A 22,816-nucleotide genomic window follows, 5' to 3' on the forward strand; every position below is an offset into this window, starting at 1 on the left:
TACTTTTTGTTTTTTGTCATTAGAGTCTTCTTTGGCTAGGAGTACCTGCATTGCCTAATAAACTACAAGTTACAAAATGGCTGGCATGTGTGCAATTAAAAAGAAATGGCTGCCCTAGTGTGAGACTTTTTTTTTAATGGCCAATGTAAGCGTATAAAATAATAATAATAATAATAATAATAATAATAATAATAATGATAATGATAATGATAATGATAATGATAATGATAATAAATTGCCTCCTCTGAAAGAACAAGAAATAAGGAGAAAGATGACCACAAAATAGTACACATATACCCCTCCTCTCAATCAATGTGGGTGGGAACCATTTCAATACCTACAGAGAATAGCACCCTGCGTCTCTCCTCTTTTCAGAACAGATTGGATGGTGGGTGTCCAGCCCTGGCTTCCAATGGACTGTGAATATATTGAAAGGTGCCTAATCAGTGAAAAAGAGGTCATACCTGTGTAACCAGGGACTGAGCAGTAGATTTCTTTTAAGATAATATTTGCATTGTGGATTATCTAGGAGATATTTATTACAACTTTTCATGAGCTCACAGGTACCACTTTGGCAACCCCTGATTTAAGGACAGACCTTCAAGTTACGCCAAAAACCGGTATGTGTGAGCTGTATATGTGAACTTAACTCTGGTCCAAGAGAAATGTTATTGCCACCTTCCTGGCTTTGCATGAGATTCTCCATCCAAGTTGGTTAAAGACCCCCCCCCCTTGATCAGATCAAGCCACCTGGAATTATCCAAGGCTGTCTGCAGATGAAACAACAGGTTGGAAGAATAGAGCAGGCAGCCCAGACCCCAGAAGGATTGAATCCTCCGCTCACCAGCTAGTGGAAAGAAGAATCAATCCTGTGAGCTGCCATGTGCTCCTTTGCAAATGACTTCTGCTCAGGGAGGATGCTTACAGAATCCCCCTGTCATCAGTGTGGTAAGATATGAAAGGAGGAAATGCAATGTTGCCTTCCCCCCTGCCCCACCATCTTTGTTTTTATGTGGTCTTTAAAAAATCATTTTAACTATTAGTCCCACCCCCAGATTAAGTCAGGCTTGGTTGTGTCCCCACCAGGTAGGACCAAGTTATGTCTGGACTGATCCACAGTCCTAGATCGGGAAGTGAAGCTGTACACAGTGCTGGAGGGGAAAACCTAATAATTTTTTGTCAAGCATGATTCAACTTTGAAGGACATCATCCCTCTGGGGAAATTCTAATCACAGCTATCTTCCTCAGAATCACTAGTCTCAATCCTCTTACACAACAGACAGAGAGAAGTAATTAGCAATCTGAACATCCAGCATCTGAAAAAAGAAGATATAAAACCTTGTGTTTTTGAGAAGTGGATCCAGGCATAGGCAGGTTTGTGTCATTCTCTGTATGACCCGTTCCCCTTTTTATGTTCAGTTAAGTTTTCCATCAGCTGATTCTGCCATGATTTTTAACTGCAAATAATTCCCAGGGAGTTTCCCTAGTCACTACCCTTCCTCCTTGCTCAGTTAATATTCCACTTACAGTGGAAAATTCGACCTTTTGCATCATAAAGCTGTCTCATAATAATGAATCTTAATTTTATATATATATACAGTCATTATTATTTTTCAGGGATACTCTTTTATTTTTGCTTGCACAACAATTTCTCTATCTGAAACAGGCATTCATGAAGGTTTTAATTCAATCAGCCTTATAGCGAAAAGTGAGAAGAATATACTGCTCAGAGATACTAATGAATAAAGAGCGATAATTAAATATAAGACCAAGATACAGTGCACAGACTTCCTAAGATGCTAAGCTGTAAATCAGTGCATTATGACTATCTACCACCATTCGAGGGAAGCTGTTAACAAAACTGAAAATAGTCACATATGAAACATGGTAACCTATGTTGGTTGGCAAAGTTTTCTCAACAGCATCATGCTAGTGGTCGTGTTGCTGCTTGCACTGTTGTGTCAAACTGCATCCAAGACACATTCCATTAACTGCAGCATATATGATGATCCTCTCCCTATTCCTCATAACTTTTATAAGACAGGTGAAATAATCATTGGGGAGATTGTTTCCCAGGTGTTCTTAAACTACGATAACCTCTCTTTCACAGAACAGCCTATGCAGACATTGATTGACGAACCTATGTAAGTCATAATTTCTTTACTCTCAATCTATGTTCAGGCCACATTAACTGAGAATATATCAATAATGCAATGCTGTGCTGTAAGAATTTGTTTACTATATACCATGAGAAAAGTGGAACCTGCAAACTTCCAACTGTAAATCATTGGGGGTGGGGTGCCCAGTGGCGTAGCATGGGTTGTCAGCACCCAGGGCAAGGCAAGTAATTTACACCCCTAACCCATGGATTTGCGCCCCCTAACCCGTGGATTTGCGCCCCCTAACCCTAACCCCCAGATGTTGCGCATGGTGTGGCTGCCCCCCCTGCACTCCCTATTATTAAATTTGAGAAATACCACTATGTTTTATCCTTCCTCTTATTTTCAGCCTTGTTGTTTGCTCAGTCAGACTCCAGTATATTGCAAACTAGAAAAAGGGGTCCACAATCATATCTGATTATTCAATGACAGGAAGAGTATGCCACATGTATTGGCAAAGTCTTGCCCCAATTGTTGTTCATACTTCTACAATGAAAATTGCACAAGTAATTTGCCCAGGCAGGCACATTATGTGACCCATAAGAGCAGCAAAACAACAAGACTGCACAATGGTGATGGGATAAAATCAGGCCAAATCTTTATTGACAGCAGCAGGCAGGGCAAGGACTGGCATGGCATTGGGTCCCAGGATCAGTTCACCATTCCACAAGCCCCATGTTGATGGAATGGATGTGCTGGGTTTGGATTGTTCCAAACCTGTACGATGGGAGTCGGGCAGTGTTGAATCTTGCCGTGGTGCAAGCCAAGCAAGCAAGGTCTCACTGGGGGACCAGGGTGCAGATTCCAACCAGGCAGATACTGAACCCACACTTGGGGTTGCCATGGTCAATCCTCTCCTCAGGCCCCTTATGGGGATGCACTGTATTATGCTGATCCTGCCCAATGCCATTTCTGTCCTCATACAAACATTTTCTTCCACCTAACAAAGAAAAGCCATACTTTAACTGATGGAAGGAGGGGGGGACCAACCAAGTGCCCAAAATGAAAAAAAATGCTTTCCAGCCCTGTCAACCAACGACCCAAAATTGATCAGTGAAGACTCTATGCAGAGGGAGGATGGACACAAAGCTCTTAAAGCAAAATAGCTTTGAGCTCCAGGGGAAGCAGCCTTACTTAGGTTTCCTCCTACATTCTTCAGCAAGGGTTCATTGGGCAGCTTTTCCCCATGAGTCCATCACACAGAGAAGATACTGGGCAAAACTTTGCCCAGTATTTTGCTGCTATCTATGGGCCATAGCACCACCGGGCAAAGACGCCCCTTGCTTATTGGGCACAGAACGGGGCATATCAAAGAGATACGTTGTTTTAGAAAGAAATTTGTGAGGTGGCCTGCAGGCACCATACAAATAATTCATTATCAGTTGATTGAACTAACTTCATGGTATTTTATATTTCTTTTTTTTCCCTTCATCTGTTCTTCTGCCCTGTCCTGACCCCCATGTTCTCAATATGTGTGGAAATTCAGAAAGAATGTTGCAATTCAGTCAGAGGCAGTGGTAATCACCCTCTGTCTCCAAATTTATCAGGATACTTTGCAGGACCTAGGTTTGGTTTGGAACAATGTGGAGGGAGACTGATTTATCTTGGATATCTCTTGAATCTCTATTAATGATTTGGCCTCATATGCAGGTTTCATTCAAATGCAACACATATCCCCTAATACACATACACTAAGTTAGATTCCCTGATCTCATTAAGCCCCAGTTAGTCATGTCCATTAATTTCAAATGGCCTACTATGATTAATCTTGTATAAAATCAGCATGAATATAAGCACACACAGAGAGACACTTTGGATTGTTGTGGTTTCCAGTGAGGGCATGTAATGAAATGTGGGGGATAAGTATGTGGGGACAATTTATCAACCTCAAGAATGATCCCAACAGATTTAGAGAATGTGGCTTTTCATGGGAGAAATATCTACTTCAGATGTAATTTTTTTTAAAAAAAAAAAATCTTCTATGGTTCTATTATTTGCCTAAACCTTGCAAGAATTCAGATGATGATGGGAATTACAGATCCTTGTTGTCATTGCTTATTACAGATCAGTGCCTAAGAACTACCAACATATTCTGGCTTTAGCATTTGCTGTCAAAGAGATCAATGAGAATCCCACAATCTTGTCAAATATCTCTCTTGGCTTCCGTATCCTCAATAGTTACTTCAATGCAAGGATGACCTACAAGGCCACTCTGAGCCTCCTTTCCACACAACAAAGGTTTGTCCCCAACTTCAGTTGTCACAACCAGAACAATATGATATCACTCATTGGAGGATGTTTCTCTGAGATCTCTGCTAACATTGCAGTGATTTTGGCAAGCAAGAAGACTCCTCAGGTATGTTTAGTGCATGAGGGTGGAACAGGATACTCTGTTAGTCCTCTTCAAATGATTTATCAATTAGTCCTCTTCAAATGAAGGGAGTGGTACAGGGTTCTGTACTGAACTCAAAACATGTTTCCCCCCCCAAAAAAAAAACCCACCACACAGACCAAGAATTCTAAGTGACTTAGATGAAGAGGTGGAAGTGATTCCCATTTCATAAAACTGGGAAGAAAAATAAACACCTCAGAATGCAGGGGTAAAATTGAAATTTGCTGGCCTGGTGGTAGATATGCCAAATTGCTGACTGCTTGCACTAAGAAACTGGAAGAGGACCAAAAAGTTGTAGGTTAATCCAAACATGAAGTGGGTTCTGCTTGTGGGTGGTTCTGCTGTCTACCTGAATGGTACGTAGCGTGCTCTAGAGACTGATTATTCTCCCTATGAAACACTGGGAAGAGTTAGGTAGTCATCCTGGATCGAGTGTTGTTAATTTTGGCTCAGATGGCCTTGCAACAGCTTTGCCTCATGGTCAAACATAATAATAATTAATAATAATAATAAACAACCCTTATTGTCACTACAGCACCTGTGTGCAGTGAAATTAAATGAGCCCCCTTGCCCCACACACATACACTCAGTCTTGTTCGCGTTCTGTGTGCTTGTTGGAAGTCAATTACACCGCTATTTTTTTCCATTCAGCAGCTCAACAGCCCACGGATAAAAACTGTTCTTTAACCTGTTGGTGCGGCTGACTACACTTCTGTATCTCCTTCCCGTAGGTAGGAGATTAAAGAGGTGCTGGCCAGGGTGTGAGTTGTCCCTAAGAATTTTCCTTGCTCTCCTGAGGCAGCGGTCTCCCGCAATGTCATCTAGCGAACTCTGGGGACAGCCCATGATATCATGTGCTGTATTCACCACCCTCTGTAGGGACTTCCTGTCCATGGCTGAAGAACCTGGCTGCAGTTGTGGGTGAGGCCCATTATGTCAGCACAGGAATGACCAAAAGGTCAATGTGGGTCAAATCTTTATTGATTACAACATGTAAGCTGGATTGGTGTGGCATTGTGGCTTTCCCTTTTTTGAATATCGGTGTTATTTTTTATACAACTCAACCCAGCTCACGAGCTGAGGAATGCCCACAGAAATTTACCAGTTGAGAAGACCCAATGTGATGTTGGTCCATGTGACTGGGATCTCTCTGGCAAGCTGAGGTGAGCGATATCTGGCCTGTCTCTATCCAAGCCACTGGCAGGAGCTGATTTTTAAACACCAGATCCCATCTTACATTTGAGATTCTGTGCATGAAAAATAGAAATTGAGGAGGGGATGTTACAGTACATGTGAAAACCAGAATACCTTTCATACAGGAGGTGAAAGGTAATTCTAGACTTTCTCTGTGACATGACTAGATTTTGTTTCATCATTTGTAGAACCGTTTTAATAGTAAATGAAGTTCACAAGTGAAACCAATCTAGTACTTAAGCTCTCCTGCATTAGAAGTTTTCAAGTGGAAGCTAGGTTGACATCTGCTGGGGATGCTCTATTATTCTAAGATATAACATTCTCTTTGTCTGAAAAATTGTGTTAATTTTTCTTTCAGCTCACTTATGGAACATTTTTACCATCAGGGGATGAGAAAATGTATTTCCCTTTATTGTACCGCATGGTCCCAAATGAAGCCCACCAGTACATGGGAGCTGTCCGGTTATTTCAGCATTTTGGGTGGACATGGGTTGGGCTCTTGGCTGTGGACAATGACAAAGGAGACCGTTTTTTGCAGACAATGCTGCCTTTGCTTTCTGAGAATGGCATCTGTTCTGCATTCGTAATTAGACTACCACAATGGAGTTTTGTGGACCAACTGATAGAGTTGTTTCTGGACCATGTGCAAAGCTATGCAACCATCTTTCAGGGTAAAGCAAATGTATTATTTATATATGGAGAAAACCCATCTTTTCAAGTTTTGAGAATATTGCTATTTCTAATGCACTTCACTAGCTGGCCTCCTCTGAAGAAAGTATGGATTATTACATCTCACTGGGATTTCATATCGATGTCCCTTCAAAAGAATTGGGAAATGCAAACATTCCATGGATCCTTATCCTTCACTGTTCACTCAGATCAGCCATTAGGATTCCAAAAATTCATTCAAACATTAAATCCTTCCTGGTCGAAAGAAGATGGTTTTATCCAGGACTTCTGGGAACAGGCCTTCAACTGTTCATCAAAAATGCTCATGGAGGATGAGGAGAGTGCCTGTACTGGAGAGGAAAAGCTGGAGAGCATTCCTGGAATATTATTTGAAATGAAAATGACAGGTCACAGCTACAGTATCTACAATGCTGTATATGCTGTTGCACATGCTTTGCAAGCCATTTACAAATCCACCTCAAAGCGTAGAAGTTTGGATAAAAGGAACAGATTGCTATTACAGAACGTGAAACCGTGGCAGGTAATTATAGTTCTCTTCTTTAAAAGGGTGGTAGGAAGGTAAGCTACCTTTTAATGCAGAGGTAAAAGGAACAGTTACACAAAAGTGTCTACTAAAGTTGTTTCATGGATGTTTTTGTTGTGTATTAACACAGCTTTAAATGTGGGAGGTGGGTATTCCAGGATTTGCAACTATTCTTAGGTAAGAATGAAAACTCAATATTTGTTTGTTTAAAAGCACTTTGTGAATCTCATTGAAATCATTTAAAACACAGTTACCCCATTCTTCATATTCATTTTGAGGTTCATCATTTTCTTAGAAGCATCTTATTCAATAACAGTGCTGGAGACACTATCCACTTTAATGAAGATAGAGAATTAGTTGCAGGCTATGATATTACAAACTGGATGATGTTCCCCAATGGCTCAGTGGTCAGAGTAAAAGTTGGAAAGCTAGAACCTCAGGCTCCTCCAGGCAGTGAACTGACCATTAATTATGACCAAATTATGTGGCATCATGGCTTTAATCAGGTAAGACATAAGGTGCATTCACATATTATGTTGTACCTTAGTACAAGTAACCCATACCTGACTTCAACTACACTTAAGGAAGATTCCACACACACTGATTTTAAAAATCACAATGTTCCTTGCTTCTGTCTTGATCTTTCCCTGCATTCTCTCTTTGTGACTTTGTTCAGCTGCAAACTTCTCCCATGGCAAATGCTTGGATATATGATAATGATAATTTATTTATTTATACATATCCCGCCCATCTGGCTGGGTTTCCCTAGCCACTCTAGGTGGTCTCCAACAAAATATTAAAGATACAATAAAACATCAGACATTAAAAACTTCCCTAAACAGGGCTGCCTTCAGATGTCTTCTAAAAGTCAGATAGTGGTTTATTTCCTTGACATCTGATCGATGCTGGACCTCAATGTCTGGAGCTGATGAGGGTGGGGACGCTCCTTCAAGTATAGGAGGGAAAATGCCAATTCATCATTTTACCATCTCTTCAGGTACAGAATTATTCTTAGCCCCCCCCCCCCTTATTCCTCTTCTTTCTGAATGTATAATCATAATCCTCTTCTTTCTCAATGTATAATCAAAGTGTTATGATATCAAACTTTTCTACTTCCAAATTAACTGGTAGGTTAATTTTTCTAAGCTCATGATTGCATTTCCTTTAATATACAAGTAACCCAGGAAATGCCTCCCCAACAGTCATCTTTAAAATTGCTGCTATGTTACATCAAGGAATTTGAAAAATCATATTCCAAACCATCAATAATCCTTCAAAAAGTCATAGGATCTATCCTTACATAATTAATTAAGTCTCATCTGCAAAGTACCTTTATCACCTCCCAAGTTATTTCTATATCCTGGGCATCAGAGCAGCAGTTACTTTAAATGGTCATCTTCAGAGTTGGAGCATTACTCTTAGTAATAAAACTTGTTACTCAGATGTAATTCTGGTTAGGTGTGGAGAAAGCAGCTCTGCACAGGTTTGAGCTTTGTCTACTCTCTTTTTTCCACTTTGAAAAACAGCTCTATCAGACTATGTGATCTGAAGCTCCCCCATTAATGAGTCTTTCAAATGACTCTGGCATTTCCTTCCAAACTGTTTTTTTCTATTGTAAGCTACTCTGTGATCTTTGGAGGAAGGGCAGTATAAACATGTAATAAATAAAAGATGAAATATAAATAAATTATCTAAAGCTCGCTTCACTATTTGGAGGCCCATCATTCTATAGCCCAAACCCCAATTTTTACTGCTGATCATCCTTCACGGTTCTGTGCAGGTGCTCCCAGTTTCTGTGTGCAACGACAATTGTTATCCCGGCTACAGCAGAAAGAAGAAGGAGGGAGAGAAATTTTGCTGCTATGATTGTGCTGCATGTCCAGAAGGAATGATCTCCAGCAAAATAGGTAGGAGACATATGGACTCAGCTGCATTAGTCAAAATACAGCATTATAAATGTGTTATAACACTGTGACAGCAGTGCAGCTGAAATCACAACTCAGTGATATTTTCAATATCAACCACTTTTTACAGAGCATTTTCAGAGTGTTTTTATAGCTAAGTAGATCTAACCATAATGTACCAAACAATTTCTATAAAGTAATATATTTATTTATTCATTACAGTGAAAATAGGGAAAAGGGTGGTGATGACACAGAAATCAAAAGGCTACGATCCATTTTGAAATGTATATTTTGAATACATCAGTGGAAGATCAATGAATATATGAGCATAATAATAACAAAGAGTAATAAACATGGATTAAAACTAAGGAAGGCAGAAATATTGAGCCATATATGCAAATAATGATTACATGGAAGAACACAATAATTCTAGCATGCAAAAATAATATTTTTAAACTATTATACAGCTTCACTTCTACTTATCACCCAAAATTTCCACCTGTGCAAACTGCTTAAAAGCTTTGCATATTCCATCTATATAGTAATGTATGCAAAATATTAAGGAAAATGGAAAGAATATGATACCTACCTGTCAAAGGACAGACTCAATTACTCACTTGAAAACAAGCCAAAATCAAAAAGAAAATACATCCAAAATTGTTTATAGGCCCAAGCACCCACCCTAAAGAACTTCTGTAGAAAAGAATAAGTCCAAACAATTTCCAAATGGACAAGTTCAAAGTATTAAACCCCCAAAAGGCAAATGGGTCCCCAAAGGCTTTGAAACAAGTGTGCATGTGCACTCATGCCCACGTGTGTGTGAGAAACTTCAAGCTAAGCCAAAATTAAGCAAAGTGAAAGAAGTGAGCTTCACCACAGAGTAGATGCTCTTTTGGATCCCAAATGACAGCCTAAATATTCTGAACTCACAAAGCTCAACCAGCACTGCTAGCCATATGGAGTAACAAATCCTATCCCTTCTTCACATAGGTGCATTGTTTAAGCTTGATTTAGGCATCACCAGCATTTTGACACCTGGAAATATAACCACTGCTGCTTTTTAATATAAATAAATGTCTCTTTCATTTTTCAGATATGGATGCCTGTGTTGAATGTCCAGAAGATCAGTATCCCAACAAGGACCAAACTAAATGCATTCCAAGAGTTGTAAGCTACCTCTCTTACAAAGAAAATTTAGGGATCATCTTAGCTACCTTGGCTATTGCTTTCTCTGTGATCACAGCTTTTGTATTTTTAACTTTTATTAAACACAAGGACACCCCAATAGTGAAAGCCAACAACCGAACCCTCACCTACATGCTCCTCATCTCTCTTCTTCTTTGCTTCCTTTGTTCCTTGCTCTTCATTGGACAGCCTGGAAAGGTGACATGCATTCTCCGACAAACAGCTTTTGGCATCATCTTCTCTTTGGCCCTTTCTTCAGTGCTGGCAAAGACAATCACTGTGGTTCTGGCATTCATGGCAACCAAACCAGGAGCCAAGATGAGGAAATGGGTGGGGAAAGGAGTAGCAAATTCTATTGTTCTTTTTTGTTCCTTTGCTCAGGCTGACATTTGTACTGTTTGGTTATGTACTTACCCTCCGTTCCCAGATACAGACATGCACTCATCATATGGAAATATGATATTGCAATGTAATGAAGGTTCAGCTACCATGTTTTACTGTGTCTTGAGCTATATGGGTTCCCTGGCCATAATCAGCTTCATTGTGGCTTTTCTTGCCAGGAAGTTACCTGACAGCTTCAATGAGGCCAAGTTCATCACTTTCAGCATGTTGGTCTTTTGTAGTGTGTGGCTTTCCTTTGTTCCAACCTACCTGAGCACAAAAGGAAAATACATGGTGGCTGTGGAGATCTTCTCCATCTTATGTTCCAGTGCCGGATTACTGGGTTGCATCTTTTCCCCAAAATGCTACATTATTCTGCTGAGGCCTGAGCTGAACAGCAGGGAACACCTTATGAGGAAAATAAAATGAAATATATGTGTGCATCTCTTTGTTTTTAATTTATATTGAGGCTGGGAGGCAGAGGAATAATGTTTTGGTAGAGATCCCAACAAAATTCAAGCAAGGGTGCAGACGTCTCTGTTTAATTCCTGTGAATAGACTTGAACCCACCTCAGACATGCTGGATTACTGGGTTGCATCTTTCCCCTAAATGCTACATCATTGTGCTGAGGCCTCAGTTGAACAGTAGGGAGGAACTGATAAGGAAAAGAAAATGAAATAATATATTTCCATCTCTCCATTGTGTGTGTGTTGCCATGGCAGCAAACTTTAGATTTATTATTATTTTTTATTTGTATACCACCCTGTGCCCACATACTAATGGCATAGAATTACACCCCACACACACACACACAAATGTTGCATGGAATGCTTATGACCAGAGTACCTTTTGGTTATTAGGCACTGCTGTGAGGGACATAAGGGACATTTGATAAGATTTTGATTTGATGAGAGGACAGAGACTGAGGTGGCAACAAAAAGTGGGTGGGGACAACCAACCAGAAAGGAAAGCAACACTAACTGCCTTTTGCTATGAAGCTCAAAAGTGTCCTGTCAGCTGCTTAAGGCACTAAGACCACCTAAGGCTCTGATATGGTAGCTTTGTGAATCATTAACTCTGCAGAGGCCTATCTCCAAGTGAAGCCTTACAGATGTTGGCTTAATTGTCGTGCAGTAAGTCCCACTTCCTCAGGGGATCTGGATGATTTTTGAAGGGCCCTCACTGTAGTCAGCCACCAGTTGTTCCAGTTGGCTGGAAAGAAAATGGTTCCATAGGAGACCTCTCCTCTCAGTCAGAGAAGAGCAGCAAGATTGTGTCCTGTGTTAGGTTTGCCATATTTCAAACAGGATGGAGTGAAAAGCTTATCCTCTGAGTTGATCTTATAGTTCTTGGTCCATTACTCATGGTTCAGATAATATTCTTCTAATCCCACACAGTGATCATTAAGCAGGAGCTCCATAATCAAAGGAATTAGAGTGGTACCTCGCAAGACGAATGCCTCGTAAGATGAAAAACTCGCAAGACGAAAGAGTTTTTCGTTTTTTGAGTTGCTTTGCAAGACAAATTTCCCTATGGGCTTGCTTCGCAAGACGAAAACGTCTTGCAAGTTTGTTTGTTAATTGATTTTCAATGCATTCCTATGGGAATCCGTGCTTCGCAAGATGAAAAATTCGCAAGATGAAAAAACTCGCAGAACGAATTAATTTTGTCTTGCGAGGTACCACTGTATAAAGTTCATATGAACTCCTGCACACATTGAAGGAACACAGGGATTTTGATTGAAAAACCTACTTATGTCTGCCCAGTTTACATTTCACATTCACATAATCATGCTCTGTTTAATTCCATTTAGGCATGTGCTTGTTTGTTTGTTTTTAATAAGAAAATCAGTTTTAAAATACCATACATTTATCAAAGTAATATTAGAGTACTGTGCTTACAAGGTGGCAAGTACGTAAGGGAAACAAATTTTTTTAAAAAAGATTTTTGGTAGAATTTCTCAAGATGGGACAGTTTTGTCAGAGCTGTGTGCAAATTGATTCATACATTCTGCATATCTACATTCTGGTGCACTCAGAGGGCCCAGATGTTTAAATCCAGCATGTTTGCTCTACAATAAAGGTAAAGGGTAAAGGTACCCCTGACTGTTAGGTCCAGTCGCGGACGACTCTGGGGTTGCAGCGCTCATCTTGTTCTATAGCCCTAGGGAACCGGCGTTTGTCTGTAGACAGCTTCCGGGTCATGTGGCCATCATGACTAAGCCGCTTCTGGCGAACCAGAGCAGCACACGGAAATGCCGTTTACCTTCCCGCCAGAGCAGTACCTATTTATCTACTTGCACTTCGACGTACTTTCGAACTGCTAGGTTGGCAGGCGCAGGGATTGAGCAACCGGAGCTCACCCCATCATGGGGATTCAAACCACCGACCTTCTGATTGGCCAGCCCTAGGCTCTGTGGTTTAGACCACAGCGCCACCCACGTTCCTGCTCTACAATAAAGAGCAACCTAAATTCTTCCCCATCCATTTCTACATGTGGGATCATGGGGACAAACAACCTGTCACTACCAATCACTGATGCCATGCAATGTACTCCACTGCCTTTGCAATATTCCCCCATAGTCTGTGCAGTCAATGGACCCACTAACGACGCCATCTTGGTGGCTCTGTCAATGGACCTGTTTTGCAGGAGGTTGGACCAGATGACCCTCAAGATTCCTTCCAACTCTACAATTCTATGATTTTATGACCGTGGAACAAGCATATAAAGTTTTAGACAGGTTCTCCCTACAGGAATCCTTCTTTCATGGGGAATCTCTACACACAAACAGTTGTAGATGTATAGAACTCATTCCAATGCTTGTTCTACTAGAGCAAAAGATGTGGGTGAGTTTGGCATTGGTGGTGGGTGGGCTAGTCTGATTGTTGGTGCCCATAGTAAAGGTTTATTATTTATTTATTAAATTTATATACCGCCCTTCATCCATAGTTCTCAGGGCAGTTCACAACATAAAGTTGCAAGATAAAAACACAATACATATAATAAAAACAATAATGAAAAGCACAACCTCCCTTTCCCCCACCCTCACCCACTCCAACAAACACATTTAAAAGGCTATAGGATGTTAATCAGTCCAAGACTTGGTTGAAAAGAATGTTTTCATCGCACACTAAAGGTGTATAATGATGGCATCAGTCAAACCATCCCAGGAAGAGCATTCCACAAATCAGGAACCACTGCAGAAAAGGCTCGTTCTCGTGCTGCCACCCTCTGGAGCTTTTGTGGAGGTGGCACAAGAAGAAGGGCCTCAGATGATGATCACGGAATGCAGGTAGGTTCATATAGGGAGAGGTGGTCCTTGAGGTATTGTGATCCTGAGCCGTTTAAGGCTTTATAGGACAAAACTAGCACTTTGAATTGAGTCCATGCAACCATACAGTATGTGTGCTTTTTGTCAAAGTGAAACCCCTAGGAATTGTTGAAACATACACACAGTCGAAATTTAGAATATATAAACTCGTAGGGCTGAAGATTTTTCTTCCTTTCTTCCTGAAGTTTTCAATGTGCACACGGTGTGGTGTAATGGTTAGAGTGTTGGACTAGGAACTGGAGAGCAGGGTTCGAATCCCTAGTCAGCCATAAAGCTCACTGGGGAACCTTGGAGCACTACCTCACCGTGCTGTTGTGAGGATGAAATGGGGGGGGGGAGAAAAACTATGTGCACCACAGTGAGATTCTTGGCAGATAAAAGTAGTATGTAAAATGTGATGAAGAAATGAACGAACATATATAGTATTGCATAAATAAATACAGTAAATAATTTAAAAATTATAGTAACGAAAACAATAAATAAGACAAACAAGAATTTGAAGAGTTCTGATAAAAAATATATTCCCATCATAATAACAATGAACCTTAGATTTCCTGGCCTTTAAGTGAGTTGTCTGTTATATGGATTTAACTCAAGTCCAGGATAAAAGGAGTATACAACTTTCTGGCTAAGGGCCACTGGCCATTTGTTACCCCTCAGAAAAGAAAATATAGTTGTAGAGTTTAGGTAGAAAAATACACATAGTGCTTTTGTTATTCAGGGCAAAACCTCAAGGAACATCAGTACACAGGGGAGATTTTAATCACACCAATCATTGTCAAAATTACTGGTATCCATCCTCCTACACAGTGGAGGGACAGATATTTTCAGCAAGATCAACAATCACAATATGAAAAAAAAACCCATATAAATACTTTGTATTCTTGATCACTGAATATAGGCATAGGCAGGACTCTTTCATTTTCTTTTATGATTATTTCCCATATACATGTTAGAGCATGTTTCCCATCAACTGATTTTGTCACTTTAGATGTAAACATGAGAATGTACATTTGGAGGTGAAACGTTTTTGACAGGATCATGCTTCTGGTGGTGTTGCTGCTTGTACTTCTGTCTCATGCTGTATGCAAGACGTATTCCATTAACTGCAGCATATATGATGACCCCCTCCCTATTCCTCATGAATTTTACCAACCGGGTGACCTCATCATTGGGGAGATGGTTTCCCAAGTCTTCTTAAACTATGGTAGCCTCAGTTTCAAGGAACAGCCTACACAGATCTGGGTCGATGAACCACTGTAAGACAAATTCTGTTTTCTTTCACTTTCAGTCTACAAAATGTATTTTAAATCTCAATTCTTTTTAAGTCTATTATTTTCTAAAGTGGTTCTAAGGTTTGCCACCACCTTGTAAATATTTGGATAAAAGATGCTGAAGAGTACAAATGCATTTTGTTGTGGTGGTGGTGATTTTATTAAACAGCTGTCACCTTTATTACAGTTCAGTGCCTAAGAACTACCAGCACATCCTGGCCTTAGCATTTGCTATCAAAGAGATCAGTGAGAATCCTAACATCTTGCCAAACATCTCTCTGGGTATCCGCATCCTCAATAGCTACTTGACTGCAAGAATGACTTATAAGGCCACACTGAGCCTGCTTTCCACACAAAAGAAGTTTGTCCCCAATTTCAGTTGTGACAAGCAGAACCAATTGATAGCTATCATTGGCGGATGTTTCTCTGAGATCTCTGTCAATATGGCTTTCATTTCAGCCACGCAAAAAACTCCACAGGTAAGCTGTGTGTATGAGGGTATGAAGCATGCACATATGACATATTATCTTGCTCTTATGAATGTAGTTTTGACCATGCTCCTAGTGATATTTTGGTAAGCAGATTGTTTAAATTGAGTTGATTATGAAAACTGGAGGTGGACTCACAGCTCGTTTGAAAACTTTACTCAATTACTGTTTGTCAGCTGCTAGGGCTGGGCATGCCCCTCTAGTCTTTTTCTGGATAGTAATAGTTCGGTTAATATGTTCAGTTATATGAAACGAGCCAAACTATCCCTGCGATTATTCCACTCCAGCCCAATGACTTGTGATACAAAACTCCAGAAATTCCTTTTGCTTTCATTTCTAAATCCAAATGTTTACATACATGTTTGTTTATTTGCATACATTTATGGCACTTGGATAAATGCTATCCATTAAAACTCTATAATTTTGTGGGACAAGATTAATTCCAATATTCTTTTATTTTATTTCAGCTCCCTTATGGATCTTTCTTGCCATTAAAAGGATCCAAAATGCTATTCCCTTTTATGTACCAAATGGTCCCAACTGAATCCTACCAGCAAATGGGAGTTGTGAGATTACTTCAGCATTTTGGATGGAAATGGGTTGGGGTTGCTGCTGTGAATGATGACAAAGGAGACAGGTTTCTACAAACAATGGTGCCAATGCTTTCCCAGAATGGCATATGTTATGCTTTCATAATAAGACTGCCAACATGGAGCTATGTGGAGAATATGATTGACATGCTTTTAGAAAACTTGAAACCCTATGAAGTTCTCATTGACACAAAAGTCAATGTATTCTTTGTATATGGAGAAGCTCCATCTTTTCAGATTATAAGGATATTTCTATTTGCAACATCCTATGTGTCATGGCCTCCTCTCGGTAAAGTGTGGATTGTTACATCCCACTGGGATTTCACATCAGTGTCCATTCAGAAGACGTGGGATATGCAAACCTTCCATGGTTCCATATCCTTCACTGCTCACTCAAATCAGCCACCAGGCTTTCAAAAGTTTATTGAGGAGATAACGCCTTTTGAGGTGAAAGGAGATGGATTTATCCAGGACTTCTGGGAACAGGCATTCAGCTGTTCATTAAAGAAGCAGGAGGAAGATGAAAAGGAAACATGCACTGGGGAGGAGAAGCTGGAGAGCATTCCTGGTATTTTGTTTGAAATGAAGATGACTGGCCATAGTTACAGTGTCTACAATGCTGTCTATGCCATGGCACATGCTTTGCACGACCTATACAGATTGAGACTGAAGCATAGAAGGTTGTTAGAAGATTGGAGATTGGCGTTTCACAAAGTGCAACCATGGCAGGTTATTACAACTTTCTTTCTTTCTTTCTTTCTTTCTTTCTTTCTTTCTTTCTTACAACACTCTCTTTCTCTCTCTCTCTCTCTCTCTCTCTCTCTCTCTCTCTCTCTCTCTCAAAAGCTCATTAATGAACCAAAATTTATAAAACTATTCACTCAAAATATTTTGGTGTTTTCTGTTTTATGCTGTTCTTATTTATGAATTCATATGGCTAGTTAATGCTACCTTCATTATAAAATAGTGAAGGTTGAAATTGTGACAAATGAAGGCTACTAGCAATCACAATCACAGCATATGCTGTCCAAAAGAAAAAGGGAAAAGAAAGAGTAGTATGATAGGCCTTTGTGAAGCTCACTGAAATTGTTTCAAAACCTAGTACTTCCTTTGAATACAGATCCATCACTTTCTAAAGCTCATCATGTTCAATAACAGTGTTGGAGAAACAATACGTTTTGATGACAATGGAGAATTAGTAACAGGCTTTGATGTTACAAATTGGATGATGTTTCTGAATGCATCAGTGGTTAGAGTAAAAGTTGGAACACTAGATCCTCAGGCTCCTCAAGGCAAAGAGTTAACCATTCATGATGACCAAATTGTCTGGCACCAAAGCTTTAATCAGGTGAGTATATAAGAGACAAAATGTTCATCATCCAGTTCATTCCTCTGGCTCCTCTTTAGATATTAAAGATCCTCCCTTTCTTTTTAAAGACATATTAACAGAGTAGTGATATCTCTTTGAAATTTACATGAATTTTTCAGAGAATCTTCCAGTTTATTGCATTATTTCAGTTTTTAAAGAAAACAAGAATCCCTGACCCCACCCAAAAAAATTGCTGTCAAAATGGCTGCTCTATAACCATGTTATGTCATATGAAGCAGATTCAGTTGTTTTTATTACATCTTATTGAACTCCCCACCACCACCCATTTTTTCTCATCATCCATCATGTTTCTGTGCAGGTACTACCAGTTTCTGTGTGTAATGACAACTGCTATCCTGGCTACAACAGGAAAAAGAAGGAGGGAGCAAAAATTTGTTGTTATGATTGTGTGCCGTGTCCAGAAGGAATGATCTCTGATAAGAAAGGTGGGAGACAGAATAATAGCAATAACAATAACAATAAGGTTATTATTTATATGCCACCCATCCGACTGGGTTGCCCCAACCACTCTAGATAACTCCCTTTAAAATAATAAAAATACAATAAAATATCAAATATGACAAACCTCACTATGCAGGGCTGCAGTTGTCTTATTGCAGTTATTGGCTCCCAATAACATATTAAAAACAAGATAAATACATCAAACATTAAAAACTTCCAGAATAGGGCTTGACAGAAGGGCAGTGGCCTTGTGAAACATTGACCTGGCATTGCACAGTGCCACTTTAGGTTTCATATGGGACACCCTTGTTTATAAATGTATCCTTCTGGTCAGGATCAGACCCAGAGGCAAGAATATTCTTCAGATAATGACTAAACCTATCTCCTTGGTAATGGCATGACCTGGCCCTCACATTACTCCTCCTGCCTGTGATCACTGTGATCAGATGTCCCAATAAAACTCCCCTACTGAAACCTGCCCCAGCCATTCTGCTGACCACGGCTTACTCCCATAGCAGCCTTCCCATCCTCCCCTTAAAAACAAATTATAAAATTAACTAATTTAGAAAATACTAGAAAAGAAAAAAAAACATATATAGAAATATCCAGCCATTTTCATAACAAAAGGTATCTAGTATTTATTTCTTAGGAGAATGTAAACTGCATGAATATAATGGTGTTTTAAATTTTAAATAAATATTTTTCAAACAATACAGTACAACTTTTTATCATTGTAAAAGAACAAAACCTCTCATGAGGTTTTAAGGCTTCTTAGATAGATGTTGTTGTGCATTTAGGAATATTAAAATCCCTCTTCCTGTTCTTTATTTTTTTTATTTTTGAAGATATGGATGCCTGCATAAATTGTCCAGAAGAACAGTATGCCAATGAAAACCAAACTCGGTGCATTCCAAGGATTATAAACTACCTTACTTACAATGAAGATTTGGGAATCATCTTATTTATTATGGCTATTTCTCTCTCTGTTGTCGCAGCTTTAGTTATTGGAATTTTTATGAAGCATAAGGAGAGTCCAATAGTAAAAGCTAACAACCGGAACCTCACCTACATCCTTCTTGTTTCCCTCCTCCTTTGTTTCCTCTGTTCCCTGCTCTTCATCGGACAGCCTGGAAAGGCAACCTGCCCTCTCCGACAAACAGCCTTTGGCATCATCTTCTCTTTGGCCCTCTCTTCTGTATTGGCAAAGACCATCACTGTGGTTCTGGCCTTCATGGCAACCAAACCAGGTGCCAAAATGAAGAAATGGGTTGGCAAAAGAACAGCAAATTCTATTATCCTTCTCTCCACTTTTATTCAAGCTGGTGTTTGTACTCTTTGGTTAAGTACCGCTCCTCCATTCCCAGATACAGACCCACACTCATTCTATGGGGAAATCATACTAGTTTGTAATGAGAATTCAGCTACCATGTTTTACTGTGTTTTGGGCTACATGGGCTCTCTAGCCATTATCAGTTTCATTGTGGCTTTTCTAGCCAGGAAGTTACCTGACAGTTTCAATGAAGCCAAGTTCATCACTTTCAGCATGTTGCTGTTTTGCAGTGTGTGGTTATCCTTTGTTCCCACCTATCTGAGCACCAAAGGAAAATACATGGTGGCTGTGGAGATCTTCTCCATCTTATGCTCCACTGCTGGGTTACTGGGTTGCATCTTTTTCCCTAAATGCTACATCATTGTGCTGAGGCCTGACCTAAATAGTAGAGAGCATATAATGCAAAGGAAAATATGAAAGAGGTCTGTCTTCATTTATTCTTCTTCTCTTAGATGCATTTTATTGTAAGTTCACCATTATTAGTTTCTCTGAGTTATGCTCCTGATATGAACAGTAGGGAGCGAGTTATAAGAAAAACAAAATGAAAACATATATGCATCTCTTTCTTGTAATACTACTTAAATGTATCATTGGAAATGCTGTTGCTAAGGATCTCATGTGAATTCAAGCATGGGAGATTGATTATTCCTATTTCTTCTATTACTACTACTACTACTACTACTACTACTACTAATAATAATAATAATAATAATAATATTTTGTTATATATCTCACACATCTGGCTGGGTTTCCCCAGCCACTCTGGGCAGCTTACAGCATATATATAAAAACATAGTAAAACATCATACATTAAAACCTTCTCAATACAGGGCTGCCTTCAGATGTCTTCTAAAAATTGTATAGTTGTATAGACTATAATTGTATAGTCTCCTTGACATCTTAACGTAGGGCATTCCACAGGTAGGGCACCACTATCAAGAAGTCCCTCTGCCTGCTTCCCTTTAACTTTGCTTCTCGCAATGAGGGAACCAGCCGAAGACCCTCGGAGGTGACCTCAATGTCCAGGCTGAACGATGGGGGTGGAGATATAATGATAATAATACTACTACTACATAACCCACACTTTAACCCAGGGTCCCAGGGTTGGTTACAACTATTAAAAGACAACAATAGTATTAAAACACAATCATATACAATATGAAAAACAATTTAAAACAGAATTATAAAGATAAGGTGGGTCCTAAAAATACGCATCTGCAGTATCAAAAGCCTGGGTGAACAGGTGCATCTCCAGCATTCATTGAAAGAAGAAGAAGAAGAAGAGTTTGGATTTGATATCCTGCCTTTCACTCCCCTTCAGGAATCTCAAAGCGGCTAACATTCTCCTTTCCCTTCCTCCCCCACAACAAACACTCTGTGAGGTGAGTGGGGCTGAGAGACTTCAAAGATGTGTGACTGGCCCAAGGTCACCCAGCAGCTGCATGTGGAGGAGCGGAGATGCGAACTCGGTTCCCCAGAATACGAGACTACCGTCTTAACCACTACACCACACTGGCTCTCCTGTATAAGCTGTATAATGAAGGTGCTACAAACCCCTCTGAGGAAAGGGAGTTCCACAACTTAGGGGCTGCAACAGAGAATGGACTCACTAATTTCAGCTCTTCTTATATCTGTCTAGCAGGCTGTCTGCAGTAGTAGAGAGCCACCCTAAAACACAAGAGAGAAAAGACAGAATGTCCTCACCCAGGCTATCAGCCACCAAACTTAAAAAGTTGGTGGAATTAACAAGAGGGCATCATATGCCAATTTCAGTACCAGAGATGGTATGTAGGGAATGAGTAATGGGGTCCTGTGTAGTTTAGGACTTTAAACGCTGGTGTGCGCACCGTGAATTAGGCAAAGAAACAAACTGGCAACCAGTTCAGCTGTTTTAAAACAGAGATCATATCAGGTCTGAAGGAATTCCCAGTCAGCTATCTGACTGCTGCAGTTTGGACCAATTGAAGTTTCAACAGCATCAAATGCATTAGGAAATCAAGGAGAACAAGCAGGAAGAAACTCCCTGCATCTCTCTCCTGATAAATGTTATTAACCAGAGTGACCAAGGCAGTTTTCCTGTCCCATGACCAGGCCTGAAGCAAAACTGGAATGGTTCCAAGGAAACAAATCTGCTAAAAAGCTTTTCAGTAGCCATCAACCAGGCACAACCCACTTTAGGCAGGTTACATGCCTTCATTTTCTGTACTGTCTACTCTCCCATATATGATGAATATAATTTTTCATCAGTAATTAACCTCCACGCCAAAACACTGACACCTCTCTCCTATATTTAGGTGAAAGTTGATATTTGGAGGTTTAATAAATAAAACTCTAAGAACACATGGTTGTAATTTTAATTAATAATATTTCAATCCTACTGTACTTAGAAGAAAGTTCTACTTAATGAGGCTGAAATAAGAATGCAGAGGTTTGCAACCTCACTTAGTCAAGTTACTTTCAATATCACATGTTCCAATCTAACACAATGCATTCAAACCAGAATTAGCTGATAAGTAATCACTCCCATGTCATCATCCAGCAGTGACCCCCCCCCCAAAAAAAAAGTCCCAGAAAAAGTAGTAGGGGATTGATTTAAGACCAGGTATCAACATAAAATTGTTTAAAGTTCTAGTGTGGAATGTTGTTCATTGTGAGATATAGAAGACAAACAGGACTCAAATAAAGGAATTATCTATCATATAGCTTTATAGGTAACAACCAGCACTTTGAATTGTGCCCGAAAACAGACCGGTAGTCAGTGGAGCTGTTCTAACAAGGGAGCCTGCAGATTTTCTCTTCTACCTTCCAACTGATTAAGATCACCTCTGTCTTGTCCCCATTAAGTGATTTACAAGCAAACAAACAGACATACAAAAAAAAAAAAACCAACCAACCATGGATATAATAAAACCAAGAGAAAAAAAAGAAATACATTAAAAACACCCTGCCCAACTCTAAAAGGCCACAGACAAAGGCCCAAAGCCTGGTTATAAAGCTTTTGCCTAGTACCAGGGGTGGGCGGGGTGGGCAGGTCACCCCGGGTGCCATCATGGAGGAAGGTGGCAAATTATCAAAGAACAATTACTGCCCTACTAGGGTGGTTAATAAAAAACTTTTTAAAAAAATGCCTACTCCAAAGGTCTTCTCTTATTACACTAAGGATTATATAGCTATATATGAAATTTCATGTTGTCAGAACTGCCCTAGGTCCCAGCTCACAAAGGACCAACGCCAGGTCGTTGTTCTATATACAACAGTCTTTATTGAAGTTCAGTTTCAATTTTAAAGCCTTGGCGCGCAGCTCTACGTCTTAAACTCTAGACCGCCGAAGCTCCGTCTGAATCTCCTCCCCTTCCACACCAGTTTAAGACTCTAGCCTTGCTCCACCTCTTCCTTAGCTCCTTCCTCCTCTGGGCCCTCCTGCCCACTGGGGTCTCACCCTTTCTGGACTCTTCTGACGCTGAGTCCCCGGATTCACTCCCCACCCTCCGGCGGGCTTTAGGACCTGGTTCCCTATCCGGGCTACCTGCTGTGCCGCTCGCC

At 40.1% G+C, this 22,816-nt stretch overlaps 2 protein-coding genes across 2 annotated transcripts; both read left to right on the top strand.

Annotated features, from left to right (window-relative positions):
* Window positions 1–1,884: 1,884 nt before the first annotated feature.
* Window positions 1,885–10,694, top strand: LOC310830475 (vomeronasal type-2 receptor 26-like; the record flags this gene model as incomplete). Its single annotated transcript, XM_083710253.1, has 7 exons — window positions 1,885–2,144; window positions 4,224–4,515; window positions 6,104–6,955; window positions 7,237–7,464; window positions 8,739–8,865; window positions 9,956–10,029; window positions 10,608–10,694. 7 exons carry the CDS (start codon window positions 1,885–1,887, stop codon window positions 10,617–10,619), a joined length of 1,845 nt encoding a protein of 614 aa, XP_083566379.1. The 3' UTR covers window positions 10,620–10,694.
* A 2,238-nt stretch (window positions 10,695–12,932) lies between these two features.
* Window positions 12,933–19,690, top strand: LOC310830476 (vomeronasal type-2 receptor 26-like; the record flags this gene model as incomplete). Its single annotated transcript, XM_083710254.1, has 6 exons — window positions 12,933–13,081; window positions 15,222–15,513; window positions 15,990–16,841; window positions 17,233–17,460; window positions 17,801–17,927; window positions 18,789–19,690. 6 exons carry the CDS (start codon window positions 12,933–12,935, stop codon window positions 19,688–19,690), a joined length of 2,550 nt encoding a protein of 849 aa, XP_083566380.1.
* Window positions 19,691–22,816: the final 3,126 nt, after the last annotated feature.

This window comes from Podarcis gaigeae, assembly GCF_964106915.1.
Source record: "Podarcis gaigeae genome assembly, chromosome: 13".
Taxonomy (NCBI): Eukaryota; Metazoa; Chordata; class Lepidosauria; order Squamata; family Lacertidae; genus Podarcis; species Podarcis gaigeae.